At 44.9% G+C, this 23,200-nt stretch overlaps 1 protein-coding gene across 1 annotated transcript in view; it reads right to left on the reverse strand.

The window, feature by feature from the left end:
* The window catches only part of LOC140197093 (histamine H2 receptor-like), a 46,206-nt gene that overhangs the window by 786 nt on the left and 22,220 nt on the right, over positions 1 to 23,200 (reverse strand). The window contains exon 3 of the mRNA XM_072257008.1: positions 3,455 to 3,631. Coding sequence (XP_072113109.1) covers positions 3,455 to 3,631 — 177 coding nt within the window. The remainder of the gene's footprint in view (positions 1 to 3,454; positions 3,632 to 23,200) is intronic.

Raw genomic sequence — 23,200 nt, forward strand, 5'->3', positions numbered from 1 at the left:
CTCTCTCTACACTTCTCACTCTTGCCTCAGTAAAGCAGCCGGCACCCTGGATGTTCACTTTTCTTCCCCCCTCTCCCCATCGGGCAGAACTTGCAAACACCCAAAAGCATAAATCATCAGGCTCAAGAAGAACTTAGAAGTATTGAATGAATCCCTCATACAATAAGATGGATTCTTGACCTCACAAGTTTTAGTCTGTCTTCACTGCGCTTTCTCTCTGGCTGTATTTTGCACTCTGTTATAGTTGTGTTTATTGAGATACAGCACAAAATAGGCCCTTCCAGCCCTTCGAGCCACGTCGCCCAGCAATCCCATGAGATAATTCTAGGGACACAAATCAAAGTTGCTGGTGAACGCAGCAGGCCAGGCAGCATCTCTAGGAAGAGGTACAGTCGACGTTTCGGGCCAAGACTGTTTGTCAGGACTAACTGAAGGAAGAGCTAGTAAGAGATTTGAAAGGGGGAGGCGGAGATCCAAAATGATAGGAGAAGACAGGAGGGGGAGGGATGCTGCCTGGCCTGCTGCATTCACCAGCAACTTTGATGAGTGTTGCTTGAATTTCCAGCATCTGCAGAATTCTTCGCGTTTGAGTTAACTCTAGGGGACAACTTACCCACCAATCGGTATATCTTTGGCCTGTGGGAGGAAACTGGAGCACCTGGAGCAAATAGTGCAGTCACGGGGAGAGCGTACAAACTCCTTACAGGCAACAGTGGGAACTCAGTACGCAAGACAATCTTTTCACGATATCTATCTATATGTGACAATGATAAACCCATTCCAATTGCAATCCAAAGGGAAGGGTTTAAACACTAGAAGAGTAAGGTTTACCAGAAGTCATAGGGGTGGTCTGCGACATTTGGCACATTACCCTTAAGAAACTTGCATTGACACAGCCACGACAGTATGAAAAATGGAAGATTCTATTGCTGCTGTGAGAATTCCCAGGAAAATCCATCCCTCCCCCTCCTGTCTTCTCCTATCATTTTGGGTCTCCCCCTCCCCCTCCAACTTTCAAATCTCTTACCCACTTTTCCTTCAGTTAGTCCTGACAAAGGGTCTCGGCCTGAAACATCGACTGCACCTCTTCCTAGAGATGCTGCCTGGCCTGCTGCGTTCACCAGCAACTTTGATGTGTGTTGCCTCTTCCTTACATTGTTAGTTTCGATCAAGCCACCGCCTCCTGACATCTCTCCACCTCTCCTGCCTCCAGATACACATTGGGTTACTTTTAAAGCCCATCAGTCTCAATGGTTGTCAACAGTAACTTGATACCCAATTCACACCTTATATTTGCACATTAGGTAAAGATAGAGGATCAGCTTTGTCACAGGATCATCGAAACAAACAGTAAAATGTGTCCTTTTGTTCAATGACCCACCACAGTCCGAAGATGTGCTGGCAGCAGCCAGTAAGTACTGCCATACTTTCAGTGCCATCAAAAACATGCCCTACCCCTACCCTTACTTCTTTGAAACGTAGGAGGAAAGCAGAGTGCCCGGGGGAAACCTATGCAGTATGGGGAAAACGTACAAACTCCTTACACACAGTGACGTGAATTGAACGCTGATAGCTGATCATTGGTGTTGTAAAACGAATGCACTACCCACTACGCCAGCAGGCTGCCCTGTGCAGAGTCACCATACCATGCAACTTTGGCCATCTGTCTGCACAGGAGCCATTTGGTGATTGTATCTGTTGGACCATTAAGAGAAGCCAACAGCAGGATGAGATTCTCTGTCTTATCCTGCAACTCCAAGGAATCTCTGGACTCTCCCCTGACCTGCAAGTTGATTGTGATGGTTGGTGATTGGGAAGGTCGGCCATTGAAAATCTTGCCTGGCGTTTTACCGGAAAATCAGATTCAGATGCATTTACTTATCGCGTGTTAATCAAGACATACAAGTGTCGCCACACATTCCGACACCAGAAAAGCATGACCAGCAGAACAACACACGTAAAAACAGAAAAAACAAGCCCCTTTCCTTTCTCCCATCCACACACACAGATCGACTTCCAACCTAGGGAAAGATGCCCTAGGTCTCCAGCCTCCAGTGGTATGTATCCTATCCCATGCTTGTCTCCAGGTGACATTCTACTCATCAGAATGCCCCTTATTATTATCAGATCCCAATACCCCTCTTTCCCCAACCATAAAGCCCTGGGCATCTGCCACCCCACTCTTTCTTGTTGTAGAATTTTAACCGAGTAGAGCATCTCACCATTCACCTCAATGCGCCATTGCTTCACAATGACAGCTTTCGCCAATCAGCGTTCAGTTCCTGCCACTCATAAACTCGAGAAACCCTGCAGGTGCTGGAAATCCAGAGCAACACACACAAAATGCTGGAGGAACTCAGCAGGCCAGGCAGCATCTAAGGAAATGAAAAAAACAGTCGACGTTTCGGGCGGTGACCCTTCTTCACGGCTGAGAAGGAAGGGGGAAGATGCCAGAATAGAAAGGTGGGGGGGGAGGGGAAGGAGGTGAGCTGGAAGGTGATAGGTGAAGCCAGGTGGGTGGGAAAGGTAAAGGCTGGAGAGGAAGGAATCTGATAGGAAAGGAGAGTGAACCATCGGAGAAAGGGAAGGAGGAAGTGATCCGGGGGGAATGGTAGGCAGGTGAGAAGAGTGCAAGGTCAGATTGGGGAATAGAGGAAGGGGGGGAGGGAGGATTTTTTTTACTGGATGGAGAAACCAATATTCATGCCATCAGGTTGGAGGTTACCCAGATGGAATATAAGATACTGTTCTTCCACCCTGAGGGTGGCCTCATCTGGGCACAAGAGGAGACCATGGACCGACATGGGAATTGGAATAAAAATGTTTAGCCACCGGGAAGCTCTGCTTGTGGTGGATGGAGAGGAGGTTCTCGATGAATTGGTCTCTCGTATGGGCAGGTGTAGCGCTCAGGCTGGTTCCTGTCACAGCCTGTAAGGAGTTTGTACGTTCTCCCCGTGACCACATATTTCCTCCGGGTGCTCCAGTTTCCTCCATCATTCCAAGGATGTAAAGGTTAGGTTAGTAAGTTGTGGGATTGATATGTAGGAACCTGAAGTGGGTGACATTTACAGACTGCCCCCAGAACAATTGACACAAATTTCTTTTGATTGAAATGACGCATCTTACTACATGTTTCGATGGACGTGTACACTTGACAAATAAAGCTCATCTTCAAGATCTTTAGTCATCAAGTGGCTCCATTTGTCTAGTCTAGCAGTTTACTGCATCCATGCAGAGAAACGTCCAATGCCCTGATAACTTTGGTTTCTGAACAATGACAGTTCATATTGTGAAGTGTCCTGTTCAGTAAAACGGGTTGGACATACATTACAACTAAAATGGTCTCCAAGCAAGAGTGTCTGTTACTAAGGGCAATTGTTATTGAAGATTTGAATTAGCAAGGATGGCTTTGCTCATTGGTAGGGTAAGAACCAGGTACAATGACTTGACTGACCTTTTGCGAGACATCCTCTTCGGGTAGTTGTAAGGCGTAACTACTGAGCAGTACCGGTCCAGGCTAATGAAACACAGGGTTACAATAGAGGCTGTGCAGAACATGACATCGAAGGAGATCCAGACTTTGCAGAACTGATGACCAAACATCCATAATCCTGTCACTTCGTAGATAATACTGCGAAAGTAAGAGGAGCCCAGATTGTAAATGGGAAAAAAAAAATCATACTCTGACCTAAATCTTTCAGAATCTTCACATTTCAACTGCACTTACAGTAAGGCTGAAACTCTTTACTATAAATAAGATAATCATGAATAAATGCAGTCAAATGCCTAACAAACCAGTCCCTTCTCCCAGGAGAGTATCCATAACCTTCCAATTGCTGCACATTTATGTGTCTGTCTAAAAGCTTCTTGAATGCCTCTATGGTATTTGCCTTCACTACCACTGCTCCTTGGAATGCGTACCCTCTAATCCAGGCAGCATCCCGGTAAGGCTCTTTGCAGCCTTAAGAGTCCTCCACACCTAGATTGTCAAGATACTGATCCTAGATTGTTTAAAGTCATTTCCTGTACACAAGTGTAAGGAGAATGAAATAATTGTTACTCCAGATCTGATGCAGAACAACCGAAAAACACAACAAAAGGTAGACAGGACACAATAATGATTTTAAAACAGAGTAAATATTAATACATAAGATTGCTTATATACACAGATTGATTGTATGTCATAAAGTGAAGGTAGGCTGTACATAGGTTGACTGATCAGAAGTAATAAAGTCGTGGTGGAGGTATTGATTAGTCTTACTGCTCGGGGAAAGCAACTGTTTCTGAGTTTAGTGGTCCTGATATGGATGTATGTAGCCTTCCTCCTGAAGGGAGTGGGACAAACAGTCAACACACACAAAATGCTGGTGGAACGCAGCAGGCCAGGCAGCATCTATAGGAAGAGGTACAGTCGACGTTTCGGGCCGAGACTCTTTGTCAGGACTAACTGAAAGAAGAGATGGTAAGAGATTTGAAAGTGGGAGGGGGAGGGGGAGGGAGAGATCCGAAATAATAGGAGAAGACAGGAGGGGGAGGGATGAAGCTAAGAGCTGGAAAGTTGATTTGCAAAAGGGATACAAGGCTGGATAAGGGAGAGGATCATGGGATGGGAGGCCTAGGGAGAAAGAAAGGGGGAGGGGAGCACCAGAGGAAGATATAATGAGAGGGACAGAGGGAGAAAAAAGAGAGTGAAAGAAGGGGGGGGGCGCACGTGCTGAGATAAATAAATAAATAAATATACAAATAAGGGATGGGGTAAGAAGGGGAGGGGCATTAACGAAACTTAGAGAAGTCAATGTTCATGCCATCAGGTTGGAGGCTACCCAGACGGAATATAAGGTGTTATTCCTCCATCCTGAGTGTGGCTTCATCCTGACAGTAGAGGAGGCCATGGATGGACATATCAGAATGGGACGTGGAATTAAAATGTGTGGCCACTGGGAGATCCTGCTTTCTCTGGCAGACTGCTTTCTCTCTCTTTTTTCTCCCTCTGTCCCTCTCACTATATCTTCCTCTGGTGCTGCCCTCCCTCTCTATTTCTCCCTAGGCCTCCTGTCCCATGATCCTCTCCCTTCTTCGGCCTTGTATCCCTTTTGCCAATCAACTTTCCAGCTCTTAGCTCCATCCCTCCCCCTCCTGTCTTCTCCTATCATTTTGGATCTCCGCCTCCCTCTCCCACTTTCAAATCTCTTACTATCTCTTCTTTCAGTTAGTCCTGACAAAGGGTCTCGGCCCGAAATGTTGACTGTACCTCCGCCTGTAGATGCTGCCTGGCCTGCTGAGTTCAACCAGCATTTTGTGTGTGTTGCTTGAATTTCCAGCATCTGCAGATTTCCTCTTGGGGACAAACAGTCCATGAGCAGAGTGTGTGGGATCCTTCATGAAGTTACCGGTCCTTTTCTGGCACGTTTCTATGTACATGTCCTTGATGTCAGGTAGGCTGGTGCCAGTAAAGCACTGGGCAGTTTTGACTTCCCGTTGTAGATTCTTCCTGTCCGCTGCAGTGCTGTTTCCGTACCAAAGAGTGATGCAGCTTGTAAGATGCTCTCTACTGCACCTCTGTAGAATGATGTGAGTATGGTTGTGCAAAGTCTAGCTCTCTTCAAGCCTCCTCAGAAGGTAGAGACATTGGTGAGCTTTCCTGATTGTGTAGGATGTGTCCTGGGACGAAGAGAGGTTGTGTGAGATGTGCACTCCCAGGAGTCTAAAAATGCTCACAGTTTTCACTGCTGTGTTGCCGACGTAAAGAGGGGTGTGAGTTGTGCGAGTTCTCTTGCAGTCGATAACAATCTCGTTTGACTTGCTGACATTAAGGAAGAGGTTATTTGCCTGGCATAAGATGTCAGACTCCTCCACCTCCTCTCTGTAGGCCATCTCACCTTTGTTGGTGATGACTGTCATGTCATCAGCAAATTTGACGATGCGATCGCTTGGGCATTTGGCCGTGCAGCCATGTATGAGTAATGTGTACAGCATTGGGGCACCCGTGTTGAGGAGGGAGGTGCAGTTGTGCATCGTGACTATCTGTATATTTGTTAGGAAGACCAACACCCAGTTGCACAATGGTACCTAAGTCATACTCAGACCTAAATCTTACAGATCTTTACATTTGAACTGCAAAATACTGCAAGGCTGGAACACTTAACTTTGTGTTTGACCCAAAGGAGTTTTCCAAAATGATGAAAGCACTTGTAAACTCTAACTATTTTAAACTTTTATGGTGATGGAACACACACAGTACTGCTCAGCAAAATACACTCTGCCTTGCTGCTTTTCTTGTACAGTCCACAGATTATGGTCACAGTTATACTCTGTGTTTGTAAAACGGAAATTCATGTAGTATTCTTGACAGAATACAGAAGATGGAATGCTACACCACAACACAAGCCCTTTGGTCCTTGATGTTGTTCCCTGCTTTTGTTCTACTCTAAGATTAACCTAAACCTTCCCTCCTGCATCGTCTTCCATTTTTCTGTCATCTATCTAAGAGCTTCTAAAATGCCCCAAGTGTATCTGCCTCGACCACCACCCCTGGCAGTGTGTTCCAGGTACCCACCACTCTGTGTAAAAACTTACCTCTGACATGGAAACATGGCATTCTGCCCGACTGGGCCATGCCCATCCAAGATAGTCCCAGATGCCTGTACTTGGCTCATAGCCCTCTGAAATTTTCCTATTCATATACCTGTTCAGGTGTCACTGAAAAGTTGCCATTGCACCTGCAGTAACTGTTTTTAAAGCAGAGGATGGTAAGTTCTCAATTAGTAAGGGCATCAATGGTTATGGTGAGAAGGGGGGTTGAGAGGAATAATAAATTAACCATGATGCAGCAGACTCTATGAGTGGATTGACCTAATTCTGCACTATGTCTACTGGTCATAATCACTTCCTCTGGCATCTCATTCTCGATGTACTGTATGTATTACCCTTTGCATGAAGAAGTTGCCCCTCAAGTCGCTTTAAAATCTTTCCTCTCTCACCTCATAATTATACCCTCCAGCTTCTGGTTTCCTTTCCCAGGAAAAAGGACAGTGTACATTCACCCTATCTATGCCCGCATGATTTTATACACGTCTGTAAGGTTATCTCCCAGTCTCTTACACTCTACGGAATAAAAGCTTAGCCTCAATTTCAATTTCAAGTTTGTGGTCATTTAACCATGCATATGTATACAGCTAAACAAAACAACATTGCTCAGGGACCAAGGTGCAAAACACAGTGCATGTGTCACATACAGCACATAAAATAATATTAACACATAATAAGAAATATTCTGTAGATGTACAAGTCGACATAAAGTGCAGGTACACAGTAACACATAGTTAAATATACAACTGCATTACTGCTACTGGTCCCATCATAAATAATATGTAAACACGAGGAATTCTGCAGACGCTGGAAATTCAAGCAACACACATCAAAGTTGCTGGTGAACGCAGCAGACCAGGCAGCATCTCTGGGAAGAGGTACAGTCGATATTTCAGGCCGAGGCCCTTCGTCAGGACTAACTGAAAGAAGAGCTAGTAAGAGATTTGAAACTGGGAGGGGGAGGGGGAGATCCAAAATGATAGGAGAAGACAGGAGAGGGAGTGATGGAGCCAAGAGCTGGACAGGTGGTTGGCAAAAGGGATATGAGAGGATCATGGGACAGGAGGCCCAGGGAGAAAGAAAAGGGGGAGGGGGGGAAAAACCCAGAGGATGGGCAAGAGGTATAGTGAGAAGGACAGAGGGAGAAAAAGGAGAGTGAGAGAAAGAATGTGTGTATATAAATAAATAATGGATGGGGTACGAGGGGGAGATGGGGTATTAGCGGAAGTTTGAGAAGTCAATGTTCATGCCATCAGGTTGGAGGCCACCCAGACGGAATATAAGGTGTTGTTCCTCCAACCTGTGTCAAATGCCTGATGAAACTAATCCCTTCTGCCTGGACAATGTCAATATCCTTGCATTTGTTGCATATTCATGTGCCTGATCAAGAACTTCCTGAATGCTTCTGTTCTATTTGCCTCCACCAGCACTTCTCCTTTGACTACATACCTTCTAAGCCAGGCAGCATCCTGGTAAACCGCTCAGCATCCTCTACTCCACATCCTCCCTACAATGGGACATTCTATTAATTACTGACGGTACTTACGCACTTGTTAGCCAGTAAACAGGGGAATAGGTTCCAGGATGGGAGCTCCTGACCCAAAGTAAAGATGGAGTATCAAGAATGGTTTGAGAACTTGAGTCCATGACACACAGACTCAAATGGTGCAAAGGACAGGAATGTACTACCCTGCCCATCGCCCACTCCATCAGCCACCTTCTTCCCCACCAATAAAAATGCCTGCAGTTGCCATATCAATGGATATTCACTTTCCAGGGACCAAGGGACTTCTTGCCAACCTTAGCTTTAGCACAGTTGCATGACCAGAACTGCCTTTGACTAAGTTAAACTTCAAACCAGTATTCCTTGATCAGTCTCTTGTCATAAACAAGAGAACAGTTAGGCTCATGATTGAATCAAGAGAAATATCGGCTTTCACACTGGACTAATTAAACATTACATTCATCTGGCTTGATCTATGTAACTGAAAAACGTCATGCAAACGATGTCAATTAGTAGTGTTACGTACCCCGTAACTGGGTTGCCAAACCAGCAGAAATGGATCACTCAGTTGGAGTCTGGATTACTAGAACTAAGAAAGTTTTATTAAAGAAACAAGCAACACAGTACTCTAATCAAAAGGATAATAAATGCAACAGTTCAGCAATGATAAACACACATGTGCACAGAATTAAGATAACAGGATCAATCAAGCTCTATCGTTGTCTAGGGGTAAATGACCAGTTTCAAAGTGACGCAAAGTTCAGTTCAATTTAGTTCAGTTCAGTTCGCAGTAATCGTTGCCGTGGCGATGGACAGTGGGGGGAAGGAGAGAGAGAGCAAAAACAAATGAATATTCAAAAAGGCTTCCACACACAGACCTTTGCAGTCAGCTTTCGGGCGAGTCCCTTGTGATGTCATCTGAGGTCACCGACCGTGACCCCTCCGTTTCCAGATATGATCGTTTCCCTGCGTTGAACCTGGCACCCAGGCAAGGGTGGACACACACCAGGTTCCCGCCCATCGTGCCTTTCCACCCTGAGCGTCTAAGGCTTGATCCCGCGATCAGCTGTCCAAAAGCTTCCCACCGACTTGTGAGAGGCGCACCGCTTCCAGGGTCTCGTTACCTCGGGTGTCGTGTATCCTGCCTTAGCGAACCTGTCCCTTTTTATCCCCCTGCTGGGGTATCGCCTGTCCATCACTTCAAACAGTTCAGGGTTCAAAGGGGGAGCCGCTCTTGACAGCTCCCTCCTTCTGTTACTCTCTCTCCCGTCCCTTCATTACACATCTCCAAATGCTGCTCCATTGTTTTCCTTATCTCTCTCTCTCCTGAAGACAGGTGGCAGACCAACTGCTGATCCCACAGGACAGCTAACATCTTAATCTATGTGTATTCTTGTCACAGTAGCAAAATAGTGTACAGTAAATGTTAGAAAGCAGTCAGGATTTGTAGGAGTGTCAAGGTGGAATGATGGGGTGACAGGAAGATGACCTAGATTTCATTTTTACAATCTTTTCATCTGCAACTCATTATTATGTCTTTTCAGTTTGTAAGAATTGTGCCTGTGTTTGGAAATCTTTTGTAGCTTAGAAATGTTTTGTACTTTGGAAATTCAAATTAATTCAAGTTTAATTATCATTCAACCATACATGAATACTTATGAATACAGCCAAACAAGACTCCAGGGCCAAAGTCCAAAATGCAGTACCAACCATCACACACAGCACAAAGCACACAAAAGACAGCAAGCAGAAATGGTGTTACCATCACGCAATAAAAGAGTCAAAAACTTGCACCGCCAATCTACAGTTGATCACAATAGAGCCTGTCACCTGCTGTGTACTCCGGGGGCAGCAGCAATCCAGCCTGGACGCCACGCCACACCGCTCCCAGTGGAGCACCTGGGCCCAACGCTGCCCCCTCACCACACCCCCCAGTCCAGGCACATACAAGACAACAAGTCCATATAGAATATCATTAAAAACACAACCGCACAAAATAGACATGTATATGTCCAGACCCCCCAGCCCATTAAAATCTTCCATCAACCAATCTTTTATGAGTTTAAACTCCTCTGAGAGTTGTAAGTCTATGTCAAGAATAATTTGCCTAAATTTAAGCTGTAACACTAAAATAAACTGTGTTTAAGACTACTTTGTTAACTGAAAGTATCTCCCTCTTGATTTGGGGGTGGGGATTGATAATAGTGATTATTGACAGCTAGACCTCACCGTGGAGACTAAACAGTGAATCAAACTAGTCCTTAGAGTGTGGTTGACACAGTATAATCTCCCTAAAGTGAGGATACTCACAGGCGCTTGTATCGGATAGGACTTAAAGTCTTCTCCTAGGTCCTGAATTTATGAACAGTAGACTCAGTACCGTCACACACCCCAGAACTTATGGAACTAGAGTGGAATCAGAGCATCCTCAGACCCGAGAAGCTGACTAGGAAGAAGGGAGGCTGATCTACAGCAGAAATCTTTACAGCAGTTGCATTCATCCATCATTGGCACCAGCCTACCTGCCATCAAGGACAAATATACAGAAAGGTGCTAGAAACAGACCAATATGGTGAAGGATACCACCCACTCATACTTATGGACCATTTGTCCCACTCCAGGACCACCAAACAATTACTTCCCCAAGCCATCAGGCTGATAAACACCTCCACCCATTAAACCACCCCATTCCGCCCCTCCAACACCACTACATACAATAATTATCAAAGTATTTTAAAAAAATAATACAACCTTGTGATTTGTTTGCTTACAGGCAGCCACAAAGCAAGAAACCTGAAAGAACCCAATTAAAAAAGACCAACACCCAATGCGCAGAAAAGAGGGGAAGAAAACACAAATCATGCAAACAATAAAAGCAAGCAACAGATATTCGAACAAAACATTACCTAGCATCACTTTATGCACATACAACCAGTCTACGTAGGTAACAGTTATATGAACATTGTGTTTTATAGAATTGCTATTATATTTATATTTCTTCTGATCTTTAAGCTTATTGTGTTTTTTCATGCTGCATCTGATCTGGAATAACAATCATTTTGTTCTCCTTTACAGTTGTGTATTGAAGAATGGCAAGAAGATGAAATTCTGAAGGCATGACAATGTGCCTGAGAGGGCGGTGGAAGCAGAGTGGCTAACAATGTTTCAGAAGTGTACAGACAAGCACTCGGATCACCTGAGTTTAGAGGACTATGGGCCAAGAGCTGGAAGATGGCTTCTCACTGGTTGGCATGGATATGGTGAACTAAATGGTTCAATGCTGTAAGCTGCCAAAAAAAAACTGGCTCTAAAAATGTAATTTTACAACTGGGAGTTCTTATCCTTTATTGGAGATTATTTAACTCTTTTATCTCTCGCTCTCAACATACTCTTTTAGATCCCTTTACTTTGCTTTGTATACGTGATTAAACAATGAACATTTCAGCTTAGTAAAACATACAAAAAACGCTGGAGGAACTCATCAAGCCAGGCAGGTGCATGGAGGGGTATACACAGTTGACATTTCAGGCCGAGACCCTTTATCAGGTCTGCAAAGGAAGCAAAATCCAGGATAATGTGGAGACGGGTGAAGGGGGTAATATCCTCTACTGCCATGATGGGGGCAAACTTCTGATGAAGGGTCTTAGCCCAAAACGTCAACTCTTTATTCATCCCAACAGGTGCTGCCTGATCTCCTGCATTTTGCATGTTACGTTAGAGGAGCAGCCCCTCATACTCATCGAGGACAAATATACAGAAAATATACAGACTGATTTCTCTAACTTCTGGTGATTTCTCTCCCCTCCCTCCTGTTCTCTTTTTCCGTTCACTGTTCCGATTCCCCTTTCACCCCTTCTCTTTTCCTCACCTGCCTATTACCTCTCGATAGTTCTCTTTCCTTCTCTTAAATGGTCTATTCTCCACCCTTATCCTATTCATTTTTCTTCAGCCCTTTACCTCTTACACCCATCACCACCCAGCTTCTTATTTCATTCTCTCTACTCTACCCACCTTCCCCTTCAACTGGCCTCACCTGTCACCTGCCAGCTTCTACTCCTCCCCTACGACTGAATGTAAAAGGAATAGTTGAATCGTTCAGTTGTTATGTGCCATGTTGTATGACATAGGCAATCATGGTCTTTCCATAATCATGATTGTTCTTGGCAAATGTTTCTACAGAAGTGGCTTGCCATTGCCTTCTTCTGGGCAGTGCCTTTACAAGACAGGTAACGCCCGTCAATACTCTTCGGAGATTGTCTGCCTGGTGTCAGTAGCCACACAACCAGGACTTGTAGTAAGAACCAGCTTCTCATATGACCATCCACCACTTGCTGCCATGGCTTCATGTGACCCAGATCAGGGTGGGGAGAAGCTAAGCAGGTGTTGTACTTTGCCCAAGGGTGACTCACAGACTAGCAGAGGGAAGGAGCACATTACACCTCCTTTGGTAGAGACGTAGCTCCACCCTGCTGCCCAATAATTGACAAATGACATTAAAACCCCCGCACATCTTTATCCTAGGTATGAGCCAGTAACAGAACTGGCAGATTGGCCGATGACATCCTTAGTATCTACCAATATTTTCAAACCCCAACCCACACAGTTGTTTTTGATGTCTGCACTATTCCAATAAGCATAACGCCACCATATGAAGACAACCACTTTCAGATGTTAGTGGAAGAGAACAGGTATTTCGTTTTCACAGATTTACTCAGAGTGTATGTGACCATTCCTAGCAGCCTGGACAATTTCTTTGCTTGCTGGGTGATTTTGTTGCAGAATGGAGAAGACAGGAAAAGGCAGGGTCTATTTTCGCTGATAGGCATTAGTGAGTCAACAGGACTGATCTTCCACCAACATATTAAATGTCCTTTCTAAGAGATAATATACTCTTTTCTGTGCTATGCTGATTTGCTGCTTCTGCCTTTGGATAGCTCCTTTCCCCCAAAATTCCAACCACCACAGACCCTTACTTTATACTTTATTGTTGCCAAACAATTGATACTAGAGCGTACAATCATCACAGCAATACTTGATTCTGCACTTCGCACTCCCTGGAGTACAAATCAATAGTAAATATTAAAAATTTAAATTATAATTCATAAATAGAAAATAGAAAAGGGAAAGTAAGGTAGTGCAAAAAAACCGAGAGGCAGGTCCGGATATTTGGAGGGTACAGCCCAGGTCCGGGTCAGGATCTGTTCAGCAGTCTTATCACAGTTGGAAAGAAGCTGTTCCCAAATCTGGCCGTATGAGTCTTCAAGCTCCTGAGCCTTCTTCCAGAGGCAAGAGGGACGAAAGGTGTGTTGGCTGGGTGTGTCATGTCCTTAATTATTCTGGCAGCATTGCTCCGACAGCGTGCAGTGTAAAGTGAGTCCAAGGACGGTAGATTGGTTTGTGTGATGTGCTGGGCTGTGTTCATGATCTTTTGCAGCTTCTTCTGGTCTTGGACAGGACAACTTCCATACCAGGTTGTGATGCACCCTAGAAGAATGCTTTCTATGGTGCATCTATAAAAATTAGTGAGGGTTTTAGGGGATAGGCCAAATTTCTTTAGCTTTCTCAGGAAGTAAAGGCACAGGTGGGCCTTCTTGGCAGTGGACTCTGCTTGTTTGAACCAAGTCAGGTCATTTGTGATATTGACCCTGAGGAACTTAAAGCTTTTGACCTGTTCCACTTGCGCACCACCGATGTAAATGGGGTTGTGCGGTCCGCTGCTCCTTCTGAAGTCAACAACCAATTCCTTCATCTTGCTGATGTTGAGGGATAGGTTATTGTCTTCGCACCATGCCACCAGGTTCTTAATTTCCTCTCTGTACTCAAACTTATTATTACCCAAGATACGGCCTACAATTGTGGTGTCATCAGCAAACTTATATATTAAGTTTGATGGAAACTTGGCTACACAATCATGGGTGCACAGTGAGTACAGCAGGGGGCTGAGTACACAGTCTTGTGGAGCACCGGTGCTCAGAGTGATTGTAGAGGAGACCTTGTCCCCTATTTTTACAGCCTGGGTCCTGTCCGTGAGGAAGTTGAAGACCCAGGTTCAGATCTGAGTGCTAAGGCCCAGGTTCTGGAGGTTAGGAATCTGTTAATTTAAGCATTAACTTAATGTAACGTTCAACAATAAGATTAGACCATAAGAACATAAGTCCATAAGACATAGCAGCAGAATTAGGCCATTCAGCCTATCAAGTCTGCTCTGTCTTTTTTCATGCCTGATCCCATTCAACTCCACACACCTGCCCTCTCACCATATCTCTTGATGCCCATACTGATCAGGAAATTGTCACCCTCTGCCTTAAATATACCCACAGACTTGGCTGCAGTCTGTGGCACAGCATTCCACGGATTCACCACTCTCCGCCTAAAAAATTTCCTCCTTACTTCCAGTCTTAAAGCTTGCCCCTCAATCTTGAGGTTGTTCCCTTTAGTTCCGGATACCCCCACCAGAGGAAACATTCTCCCCACATCCACTGTATCTAGTCCCTTCAACATTCAGTTGATTTCAATGAGATCCCTACACATTCTTCTAAATTCCAGTGAGTAGAGGGCTAAAGGTGCCAAAGGCTCCTCATATGTTTAACCCTTAATTCCCAGAATCATCCTTGTGAACCTCCTCTGGACTCTCTCCAATGACAACACATCCTTTCTGAGATATGGGGTCCAAAACTGTGACAATAGTGCAAGTGCAGCCCACCTAGTGTCTTATAAAACTTCAGTACTATCTCCTTGTTTTTATATTCTATTTCCCTTGAAATAAATGCCAACATTGCATTTGCCTTCTGTACCACAGACTCAACCTGTAAATTAATCTTCTGGAGCCTTGCACGAGAACTGCTAAGTCCCTCTGCACCCCAATGTGTGAATTTTCTCCCCATTGAGATAGTAGATCGCACTATTGTTCCTTTTACTGAAGTGCATTGTCATACACTTCCCAACACTGTAATCCATCTGCCACCTTTTTGCCCATTCTTCCAATTTGTCTAAGTCCTGCTGCAAAGAGCGCAGAGGAAATTTATAAGAATGCTGCCAGGACCTACTTGAGGACCTGAGTTAGAGAAAAGTTGAATAAGTTAGGACTTTACTCCCTGGAGCACAGGAGAATGAGGGGAGATAGAGGTATACAAAATAATGAGGGGTGTAGATAGGGTAAACGCAAACAGGCTTTTTCCACTGAGGGTGGGTGAGACTAGAGGTCATAGTTTAAGGGTGTAAGGTAAAATATTTAAAGGAACATGAGAGGAAACATCTTCACTCACAGGGTGGTGAGAGTGAGGAACGAACTGCCAGTGGAAGTGGTGGATGTGGATTTGATTTCAACATTTAAGAGAAAGTTGGATAGGTACATGAATGGGAAGGGTATTCAGGGGTATGCTCTAAGTGCAGATCAATGAGACTAGGCAGATTAATAGTTTGGCACAGACTAATTGGGCCAAAAAGCCTGTTTCTGTGCTGTGGTGGTCTATGATTCACTCTGTTTCTCTCGTCATGGCTGCTGCCTGATTTGCTGTGTTTCTTGTATTTTCTGCGTTATCTCAGAACTCCAGCATCTGCTTAATTGTTGCAGGACATAGACCATGGACAGGCCATACGCACATCATGTGAGCACCTCGTATTTGTGGGCATGCTATGTTGGCACTGGAAAGTGTGGCAACAGTTGCAGGCTGCCCCCAACACATCCTTCGGTTGTGTTGGTTGTTAACACAAATGACACATACCACTGAATGTTTCGATATACATGTGATAAATAAATCTGAATTTGAAGCAGTAAACTAAATCTCTTCTGTCTATACATGATCAATATCCCTCCAGCCCTTCCATATTCATGTGTCTATCTAAAAGCCTCTTAAACTGCATCGTTGTGTCAGCTCCCACCACTACCCCTGGCAGCCCATCACTTACTGTGTGAAAGAAAACTTGCCCTGCACATGTCGTTTAAACTTCAAAGTAAACTTATTATCCATACACGTCACTATACGTATACAACCATGGGATTCATTTTCTTGTGTGAATAACTCAGTAAGTCTACAGAATAACCACAGCAGAATCAATGAAGGGTCGCACTAAATGGGGAATTCAGCTAGAGTATAGAAGACAAGAAACTGTGCAAATACAAAAAGGAAGAAATAATTATGATAAATAAGCAATAAATTTAAAAATCATGAGAAGCTGAGTGTTTTAAAATATTTCTATTGGCTGTGGAAACATTTCAATGAAGGGGCAAGTGAACTTCTCAATTTAACAACATATTCTGAAGTATTTGACATTTCTACCCTAGGAGTTTCTGACAGCTTTGTCTATTTATGCCGCTCATGATTTTATAAACTTCTATCAGGCCTCCCCTCAGCATCCAATGCCCGAGAGAAAAACAAATTAAAATAGATTTCTGCAGCTTGTATAGGATCCATAAACCTCCATTTCCTGCATATTCGTGTGCCAATAGAAGACCTCTAAAACTCTTCTGTAGTATCTGCTTCGGCCACTGCCCCAGCTTTCCAGCCGTCTGTCAGTCTCTGTGTAAAAACTTGCCCCTGCACACCTCTGATATACTTTCCTCCTCTTACCTTAAGCGCATGTTCTCGAGTACTTGACGTTCCAACCTGGGAGAAAAATGATTTTGTCCACTCTCTTCTCTGAAAGCCCCGGAAACTGTTGTGCTTGAAATTCCCAGGAAATCCACAGTTTCTGAGATACTCAGGGCACCCCATCTGGCACCAACAATCATTCCACAGTCAAAGTCACTTAGATCATATTTCTTCCCCGTTCTAATATTTAGGCTGAATAACAACTTAACCTCTTGAGCATATCTGCATGCTTTTATGAGTTATTCCCACATGACTGGCTGATTAAATATTTTCATTAACAAGCAGGTGTACAGATGTACCTAATAAAGTGGCCACAAAGTGTATGTGCTTCCCATGTTAAGTGGCAACTAAATTTATGGATTTCCCCATCCTTAAGATTAATTATTTTGTAATGCTCTTGACTTTTGCCATTGCCTCGAGATGTGCCTACACCGAGAGCGCAGAGCTAGATTTAATAATTGCATACTGTGCATCTCAGGATGAGTGAATTTTGCAACTTTCACAGGGGGATTAAAGAGGATAGCCCATTGTAAGGAGAATGGGCTGAATGGCCTTTTTGTGTAATGTCATTTGTTGTGATTCTAGAATCTAATGAGTGAGTGGGGGGGAGAGAGAGAGGGAGGAGGGGGAGGGGGAGACAGAGAGAATAGAGAAGGAAGGAAACGGATTGAGGAAGATGTAGAAGGAGAATGAGACAAAGTAGTATTGGATGAGCAGGAGTGTAGGAGGGAGAGAGGGAGAGTGTGTGTGAGGGAAACACAGAGTCATGAGGGAGGGAGACCGGTGTAAAGGAAAGGAGAAAAGGAGAGTAAGGAGAAGGAAGGCCAAGTGAAGAGGGAAGAGAGTGAGGGAAGAGTGAGGGAGAAATAGTTTGAGGAGGGGTAGAGAGAGGGAGGTAAAGCCAAGGAATGAATGGAGTGAGGTGGTGAAAATGAGGGGTGCAAGGGAACGATGAGAGAAGGTAGAGTGAAGGGGAAGAATTGAGCAAGAACTTACCAGGATGCTGTCTGGTTTAGAAATTATGCATTATGATCAGAGATTAAGGGAGCTAGGGCTTTACTCTTTGGAGAGAAGGAGAATGAGAGGAGACATGATAGAGGTGTACAAGATAATAAGAGGAATAGATAGAGTGGATAGCCAGCACCTCTTCCCCAGGGCATCACTGCTCAATACAAGAGGACATGGCTTTAAGGTAAGGGGTGGGAAGTTTAAAGGGGATATTAGAGGAAGGTATTTTACTCAGAGAGTGGTTGGTGCGTGGAATGCACTGCCTGAGTCAGTGGTGGAGGCAGATACACTAGAGAAGCTTAAGAGACTACTAGACAGGTATATGGAGGAATCCAAGGTGGGGGCTTATATGGGAGGCAGAGTTTGAGGGTCAGCGCAACATTGTGGGCCGAAGGGCCTGTACTGTGCTGTACTATTCTATGTTCTATGTTCTATGTTCTAATGGCTTTCGATCTGGTCGGATTCACGGTGGGGAGTTCCTCTTACAGGCAGGGTCTAATGTGCTCTTATATGAACAGCAGACCATGGAGCATGAAAGAACAGAACCAGCTGGAGACTATTCTGCCCTTCCAGTGTGCTCCACTATTCAATTTCACGGCTGTTCTTTGACATCACTATAGTTTTGTAAACAAGCTTTGAGACAGAGTTGCACAGCACAGGGACAGGCCCTTCAGCCCATCTACATCAATCCTATTCGTCTGTATTAGGACTGTGGAGCCAAAGCCACAACATTGCACTCAGCATCAGTAAGACCAAGAAATTTTCTGTGGACTTCAGGAAAGGGAACTCAAGGAAACACACAGCAGTACTCTTTGAGGGATTAGAAGTGGAACGGGTGAACAGTTTCAACTTTCTGGATGTCAACATCTCTGAGGAAAAATAGAGGGCTATGGGTAACCCTAGGTAATTTCTAAAGTAAGTACATGCTCGATACAGCATTGTGGGCTGAAGGGCCTGTACTGCCGAAGGGATATCAACCATCTCGACTTCACTGCACCTTGTTCCCATTCCAACCTTACTCCTTTCGAACGCTCTGCTCTTCATTCCCTCCGCAACAATCCTAACCTTATTATTAAACCCGCCGATAAGGGGGGTGCTGTTGTAGTCTGGCGCACTGAACTCTACCTTGCCGAGGCACAGCGACAACTCGCGGATACCTTCTCTTATTTACCCCTCGATCATGACCCCAGTAAGGAACACCAGGCCATTGTCTCCCACACCATCACTGACTTTATCCGCTCAGGGGATCTCCCATCCACTGCTACCAACCTTATAGTTCCCACACCTCGCACTTCCCGTTTCTACCTCCTACCCAAGATCCACAAACCTGCCTGTCCTGGCCGACCTATTGTCTCAGCTTGCTCCTGCCCCACCGAACTCGTTTCTGCATACCTCGACACGGTTTTATCACCCCTTGTTCAATCCCTTCCGACCTATGTTCGTGACACTTCTCACGCCCTTAAACTTTTCGATGATTTTAAGTTCCCTGGCCCCCACCTCTTTATTTTCACCATGGATGTCCAGTCCCTATATAATTCCATCCCCCATCAGGAAGGTCTCAAAGCTCTCCGCTTCTTTTTGGATTCCAGACCTAATCAGTTCCCCTCTACCACCACTCTGCTCCGTCTAGCGGAATTAGTCCTTACTCTTAATAATTTCTCCTTTGGCTCCTCCCACATCCTCCAAACTAAAGGTGTAGCTATGGGCACCCATATGGGTCCTAGCTATGCCTGTCTTTTGTTGGCTTTGTGGAACAATCTATGTTCCGAACCTATTCTGGTATCTGTCCCCCACTTTTCCTTTGCTACATCGACGAATGCATTAGCGCTGCTTCCTGCACACATGCTGAGCTCGTTGACTTTATTAACTTTGCCTCCAACTTTCACCCTGCCCTCAAGTTTACCTGGTCCATTTCCGACACCTCCCTCCCCTTTCTGGATCTTTCTGTCTCTCTGTCTGGAGACAGCTTATCTACTGATGTCTACTATAAGCCTACTGACTCTCACAGCTATCTGGACTATTCCTCTTCTCACTCTGTCTCTTGCAAAAATGCCAACCCCTTCTCACAATTCCTCCGTCTCTGCCGCATCTGCTCTCAGGATGAGGCTTTTCATTCCAGGACGAGGGAGATGTCTTCCTTTTTTAAAGAAAGGGGCTTCCCTTCCTCCACCATCAACTCTGCTCTCAAACGCATCTCCCCCATTTCACGCACATCTGCTCTCACTCCATCCTCCCGCCACCCCACTAGGAATAGGGTTCCCCTGGTCCTCACCTACCACCCCACCAGCCTCCGGGTCCAACATATTATTCTCCGTAACTTCTGCCACCTCCAACGGGATCCCACCACTAAGCACATCTTTCTCTCCCCCCCCCCCAACCTGCTTTCCGCAGGGATCGCTCCCTACGCGACTCCCTTGTCCATTCATCCCCCCCATCCCCCCATCCCTCCCCGCTGATCTCCCTCCTGGCACTTATCCTTGTAAGCGGAACAAGTGCTACACATGCCCTTACACTTCCTCCCTTACCACCATTCAGGGCCCCAGACAGTCCTTCCAGGTGAGGCAACACTTCACCTGTGAGTCGGCTGGGGTGATATACTGCGTCCGGTGCTCCCGAAGTGGCCTTCTATATGTTGGCGAGACCTGACGCAGACTGGGAGATCGTTTTGCTGAACACCTACGCTCTGTCCGCCAGAGAAAGCAGGATCTCCCAGTGGCCACACATTTTAATTCCACATCCCATTCCCATTCTGACATGTCTATCCACGGCCTCCTCTACTGTAAAGATCAAGTCACACTCAGGTTGGAGGAACAACACCTTATATTCCGTCTGGGTAGCCTCCAGCCTGATGGCATGAACATTGACTTCTCTAACTTCCGCTAATGCCCCACCTCCCCTCGTACCCCATTCGTTATTTACATACACACATTCTTTCTCTCACTCTCCTTTTTCTCCATCTGACTATACCCCTTGCCCATCCTCTGGGTTTTTCCCCCCTCCCCCTTTTCCTTCTCCCTGGCCTCCTGTCCCATGATCCTCTCATATCCCTTTTGCCAATCACCTGTCCAGCTCTTGGCTCCATCCCTCCCCCTCCTGTCTTCTCCTATCATTTTAGATTCCCCCCCCTCCCACTTTCAAATCTCTTACTTGCTCTTCCTTCAGTTAGTCCTGACGAAGGGTCTCTGCCTGAAACGTCGACTGTACCTCTTCCTAGAGATGCTGCCTGGCCTGCTGCGTCACCAGCAACTTTGATGTGTGTTGCTTGAATTGCCAGCATCTGCAGAATTCCTCGTGTTTGCACCTATATTGTGCTGTAGGTTTTCTATGTTCCTATATTTCTGTTCATGCTGGGCTCAACATATTAATGCAATTACAAAGGGGAAATGACAGAGGCTATATTTCATTAGGAGTTTGAGGAATTGGTATGTCACCAAAGACATGCTCAAATTTCTACAGCTGTACGGCAGAGGGCATTCTATCTGGTTACATCAAGGTCTGGTGTGGAGGGGCCACTGAACAGCATCAGAAAATGCTGCAGGAAGTTGTAAATTCAGCCAGCTCCATCGTGGGCACCAGCCTTCCCAGCATCCAGGTCACCTTCAAATGGCAATGTCTCAAAAATGTGACATCCACAGTAAGGATCACTATCACCCAATATCAAAAAAGGAGGTTCAGGAGCCTGAAGACACACAGTCAATGATTCAGGAACAGCGTTTTCCCTTCTGCCATCAGATTTCTGAGTGGACAATGAACCCATGAACACACATCAGTATTTATTTTTCCCTCTCTTTCTGCATTACTGACTTAATTATATATACAGTGGCATGCAAAAGTTTGGGCAGCCTATTCAAAATTTCTGTTACTGTGAATAGCTAAGCGAGTAAAAGATGACCTGATTTCCAAAAGGCATAAAGTTAAAGATGACACATTCCTTTAATATTTTAAGCAAGATTACTTTTGTATTTCCATCTTTTACAGTTTCAAAATAACAAACGGAAAAGGGCCCAAAGCAAAAGTTTGGGCACCCTGCATGGTCAGTACTTAGTAACACCCCCTTTGGCAAGTATCACAGCTTGAAAGCACTTTCTGTAGCCAGCTAAGAGTCTTTCAATCCCTGCTTGGGGGATTTTTGCCCATTCTTCCTTGCAAAAGATTTCTAGTTCTGTCAGATTCTTGGGCCGTTTTGCATGCACTGCTGTTTTGAGGTCTATCCACGGATCTTCGATGATGTTTAGGTCGGGGGATTGTGAGGGCCATGGCAAAATCTTCAGTTTGCGCCTTTTGAGGTAGTCCATTGTGGATTTTGAGGTGTGCTTAGGATCATTATCCTGTTGTGGAAGCGATCTGCTTTTCATCTTCAGCTTTTTTTTAAACAGACGGTGTGATGTTTGCCTCCAGAATTTGCTGGTAATTAATTGAATTCACTCTTCCCTCTGCCAGTAAATGTTCCCCGTGCCACTGGCTGCAACACAAGCTCAAAGCATGATCGATCCACCCCCGTGCTTAACAGTTGGAGAGGTGTTCTTTTCATGAAATTCTGCACCCTTTTTTCTCCAAACATACCTTTGCTCATTGCGGCCAAAAAGTTATATTTTAACTGCATCATTCCACAGGACTTGTTTCCAAAATGCATCAGGCTTGTTTAGATGTTCCTTTGCAAACTTCTGACACTGAATTTTGTGGTGAGGATGCAGGAAAGGTTTTCTTCTGATGACTCTTCCACGAAGGTCATATTTGTGCAGGTGTCGCTGCACAGTAGAACAGTGCACCACCACTCCAGTGTCCGCTAAATCTTCCTGAAGGACTTTTGCAGTCAAACAGGGGTTTTGATTTGCCTTTCTAGTAATCCTACGAGCAGTTCTCTCAGAAAGTTTTCTTGGTCTTCCAGACCTCAACTTGGCCTCCACCGTTCCTGGTAACTGCCATTTCTTTATTACATTATGAACTGAGGAAACAGCTACCTGAAAACACTTTGCTATAGTCTTCTCCTGCTTTGTGGGCAGCATTTATTTTAATTTTCAGAGTGCTAGGCAGCAGCTTAGAGGAGCCCATGGCTGCTGATTGTTGGGACAAGGTTTGAGAAGTCAGGGTATTTATAAAGCTTTGAAATTTGCATCACCTGGCCTTTCCTAACGACAACTGTAAACAAGCCATAGCCCTAACAAGCTAATTAAGGTCTGAGACCTTGGTAAATTTATCTGAGAGCTCAAATCTCTTGGGGTGCCCAAACTTTTGCATGGTGCTCCTTTCCTTTTTTTCACTCTAAAATTGTACAAAGCAAAAATAATACACTAATCTTGCTTAAAATGTTGAAAAGAATGTTTCATCTTTAACTTTATAACTTTTGGAGATCAGTTCATCTTCTACTCACTTAACTATTCACAGTAACAGAAATTTTGACCAGGGGTGCCCAAACTTTTGCATACCACTGTATGTGCACAGTTTTTATTCTTATGTATTGTAGTGTACTGCTGTGCAAAACAACAGATTTCATGATATTTGCCTGTGA

The sequence above is a fragment of the Mobula birostris genome, chromosome 4 (assembly GCF_030028105.1).
Source record: "Mobula birostris isolate sMobBir1 chromosome 4, sMobBir1.hap1, whole genome shotgun sequence".
NCBI classification, from domain to species: Eukaryota; Metazoa; Chordata; class Chondrichthyes; order Myliobatiformes; family Myliobatidae; genus Mobula; species Mobula birostris.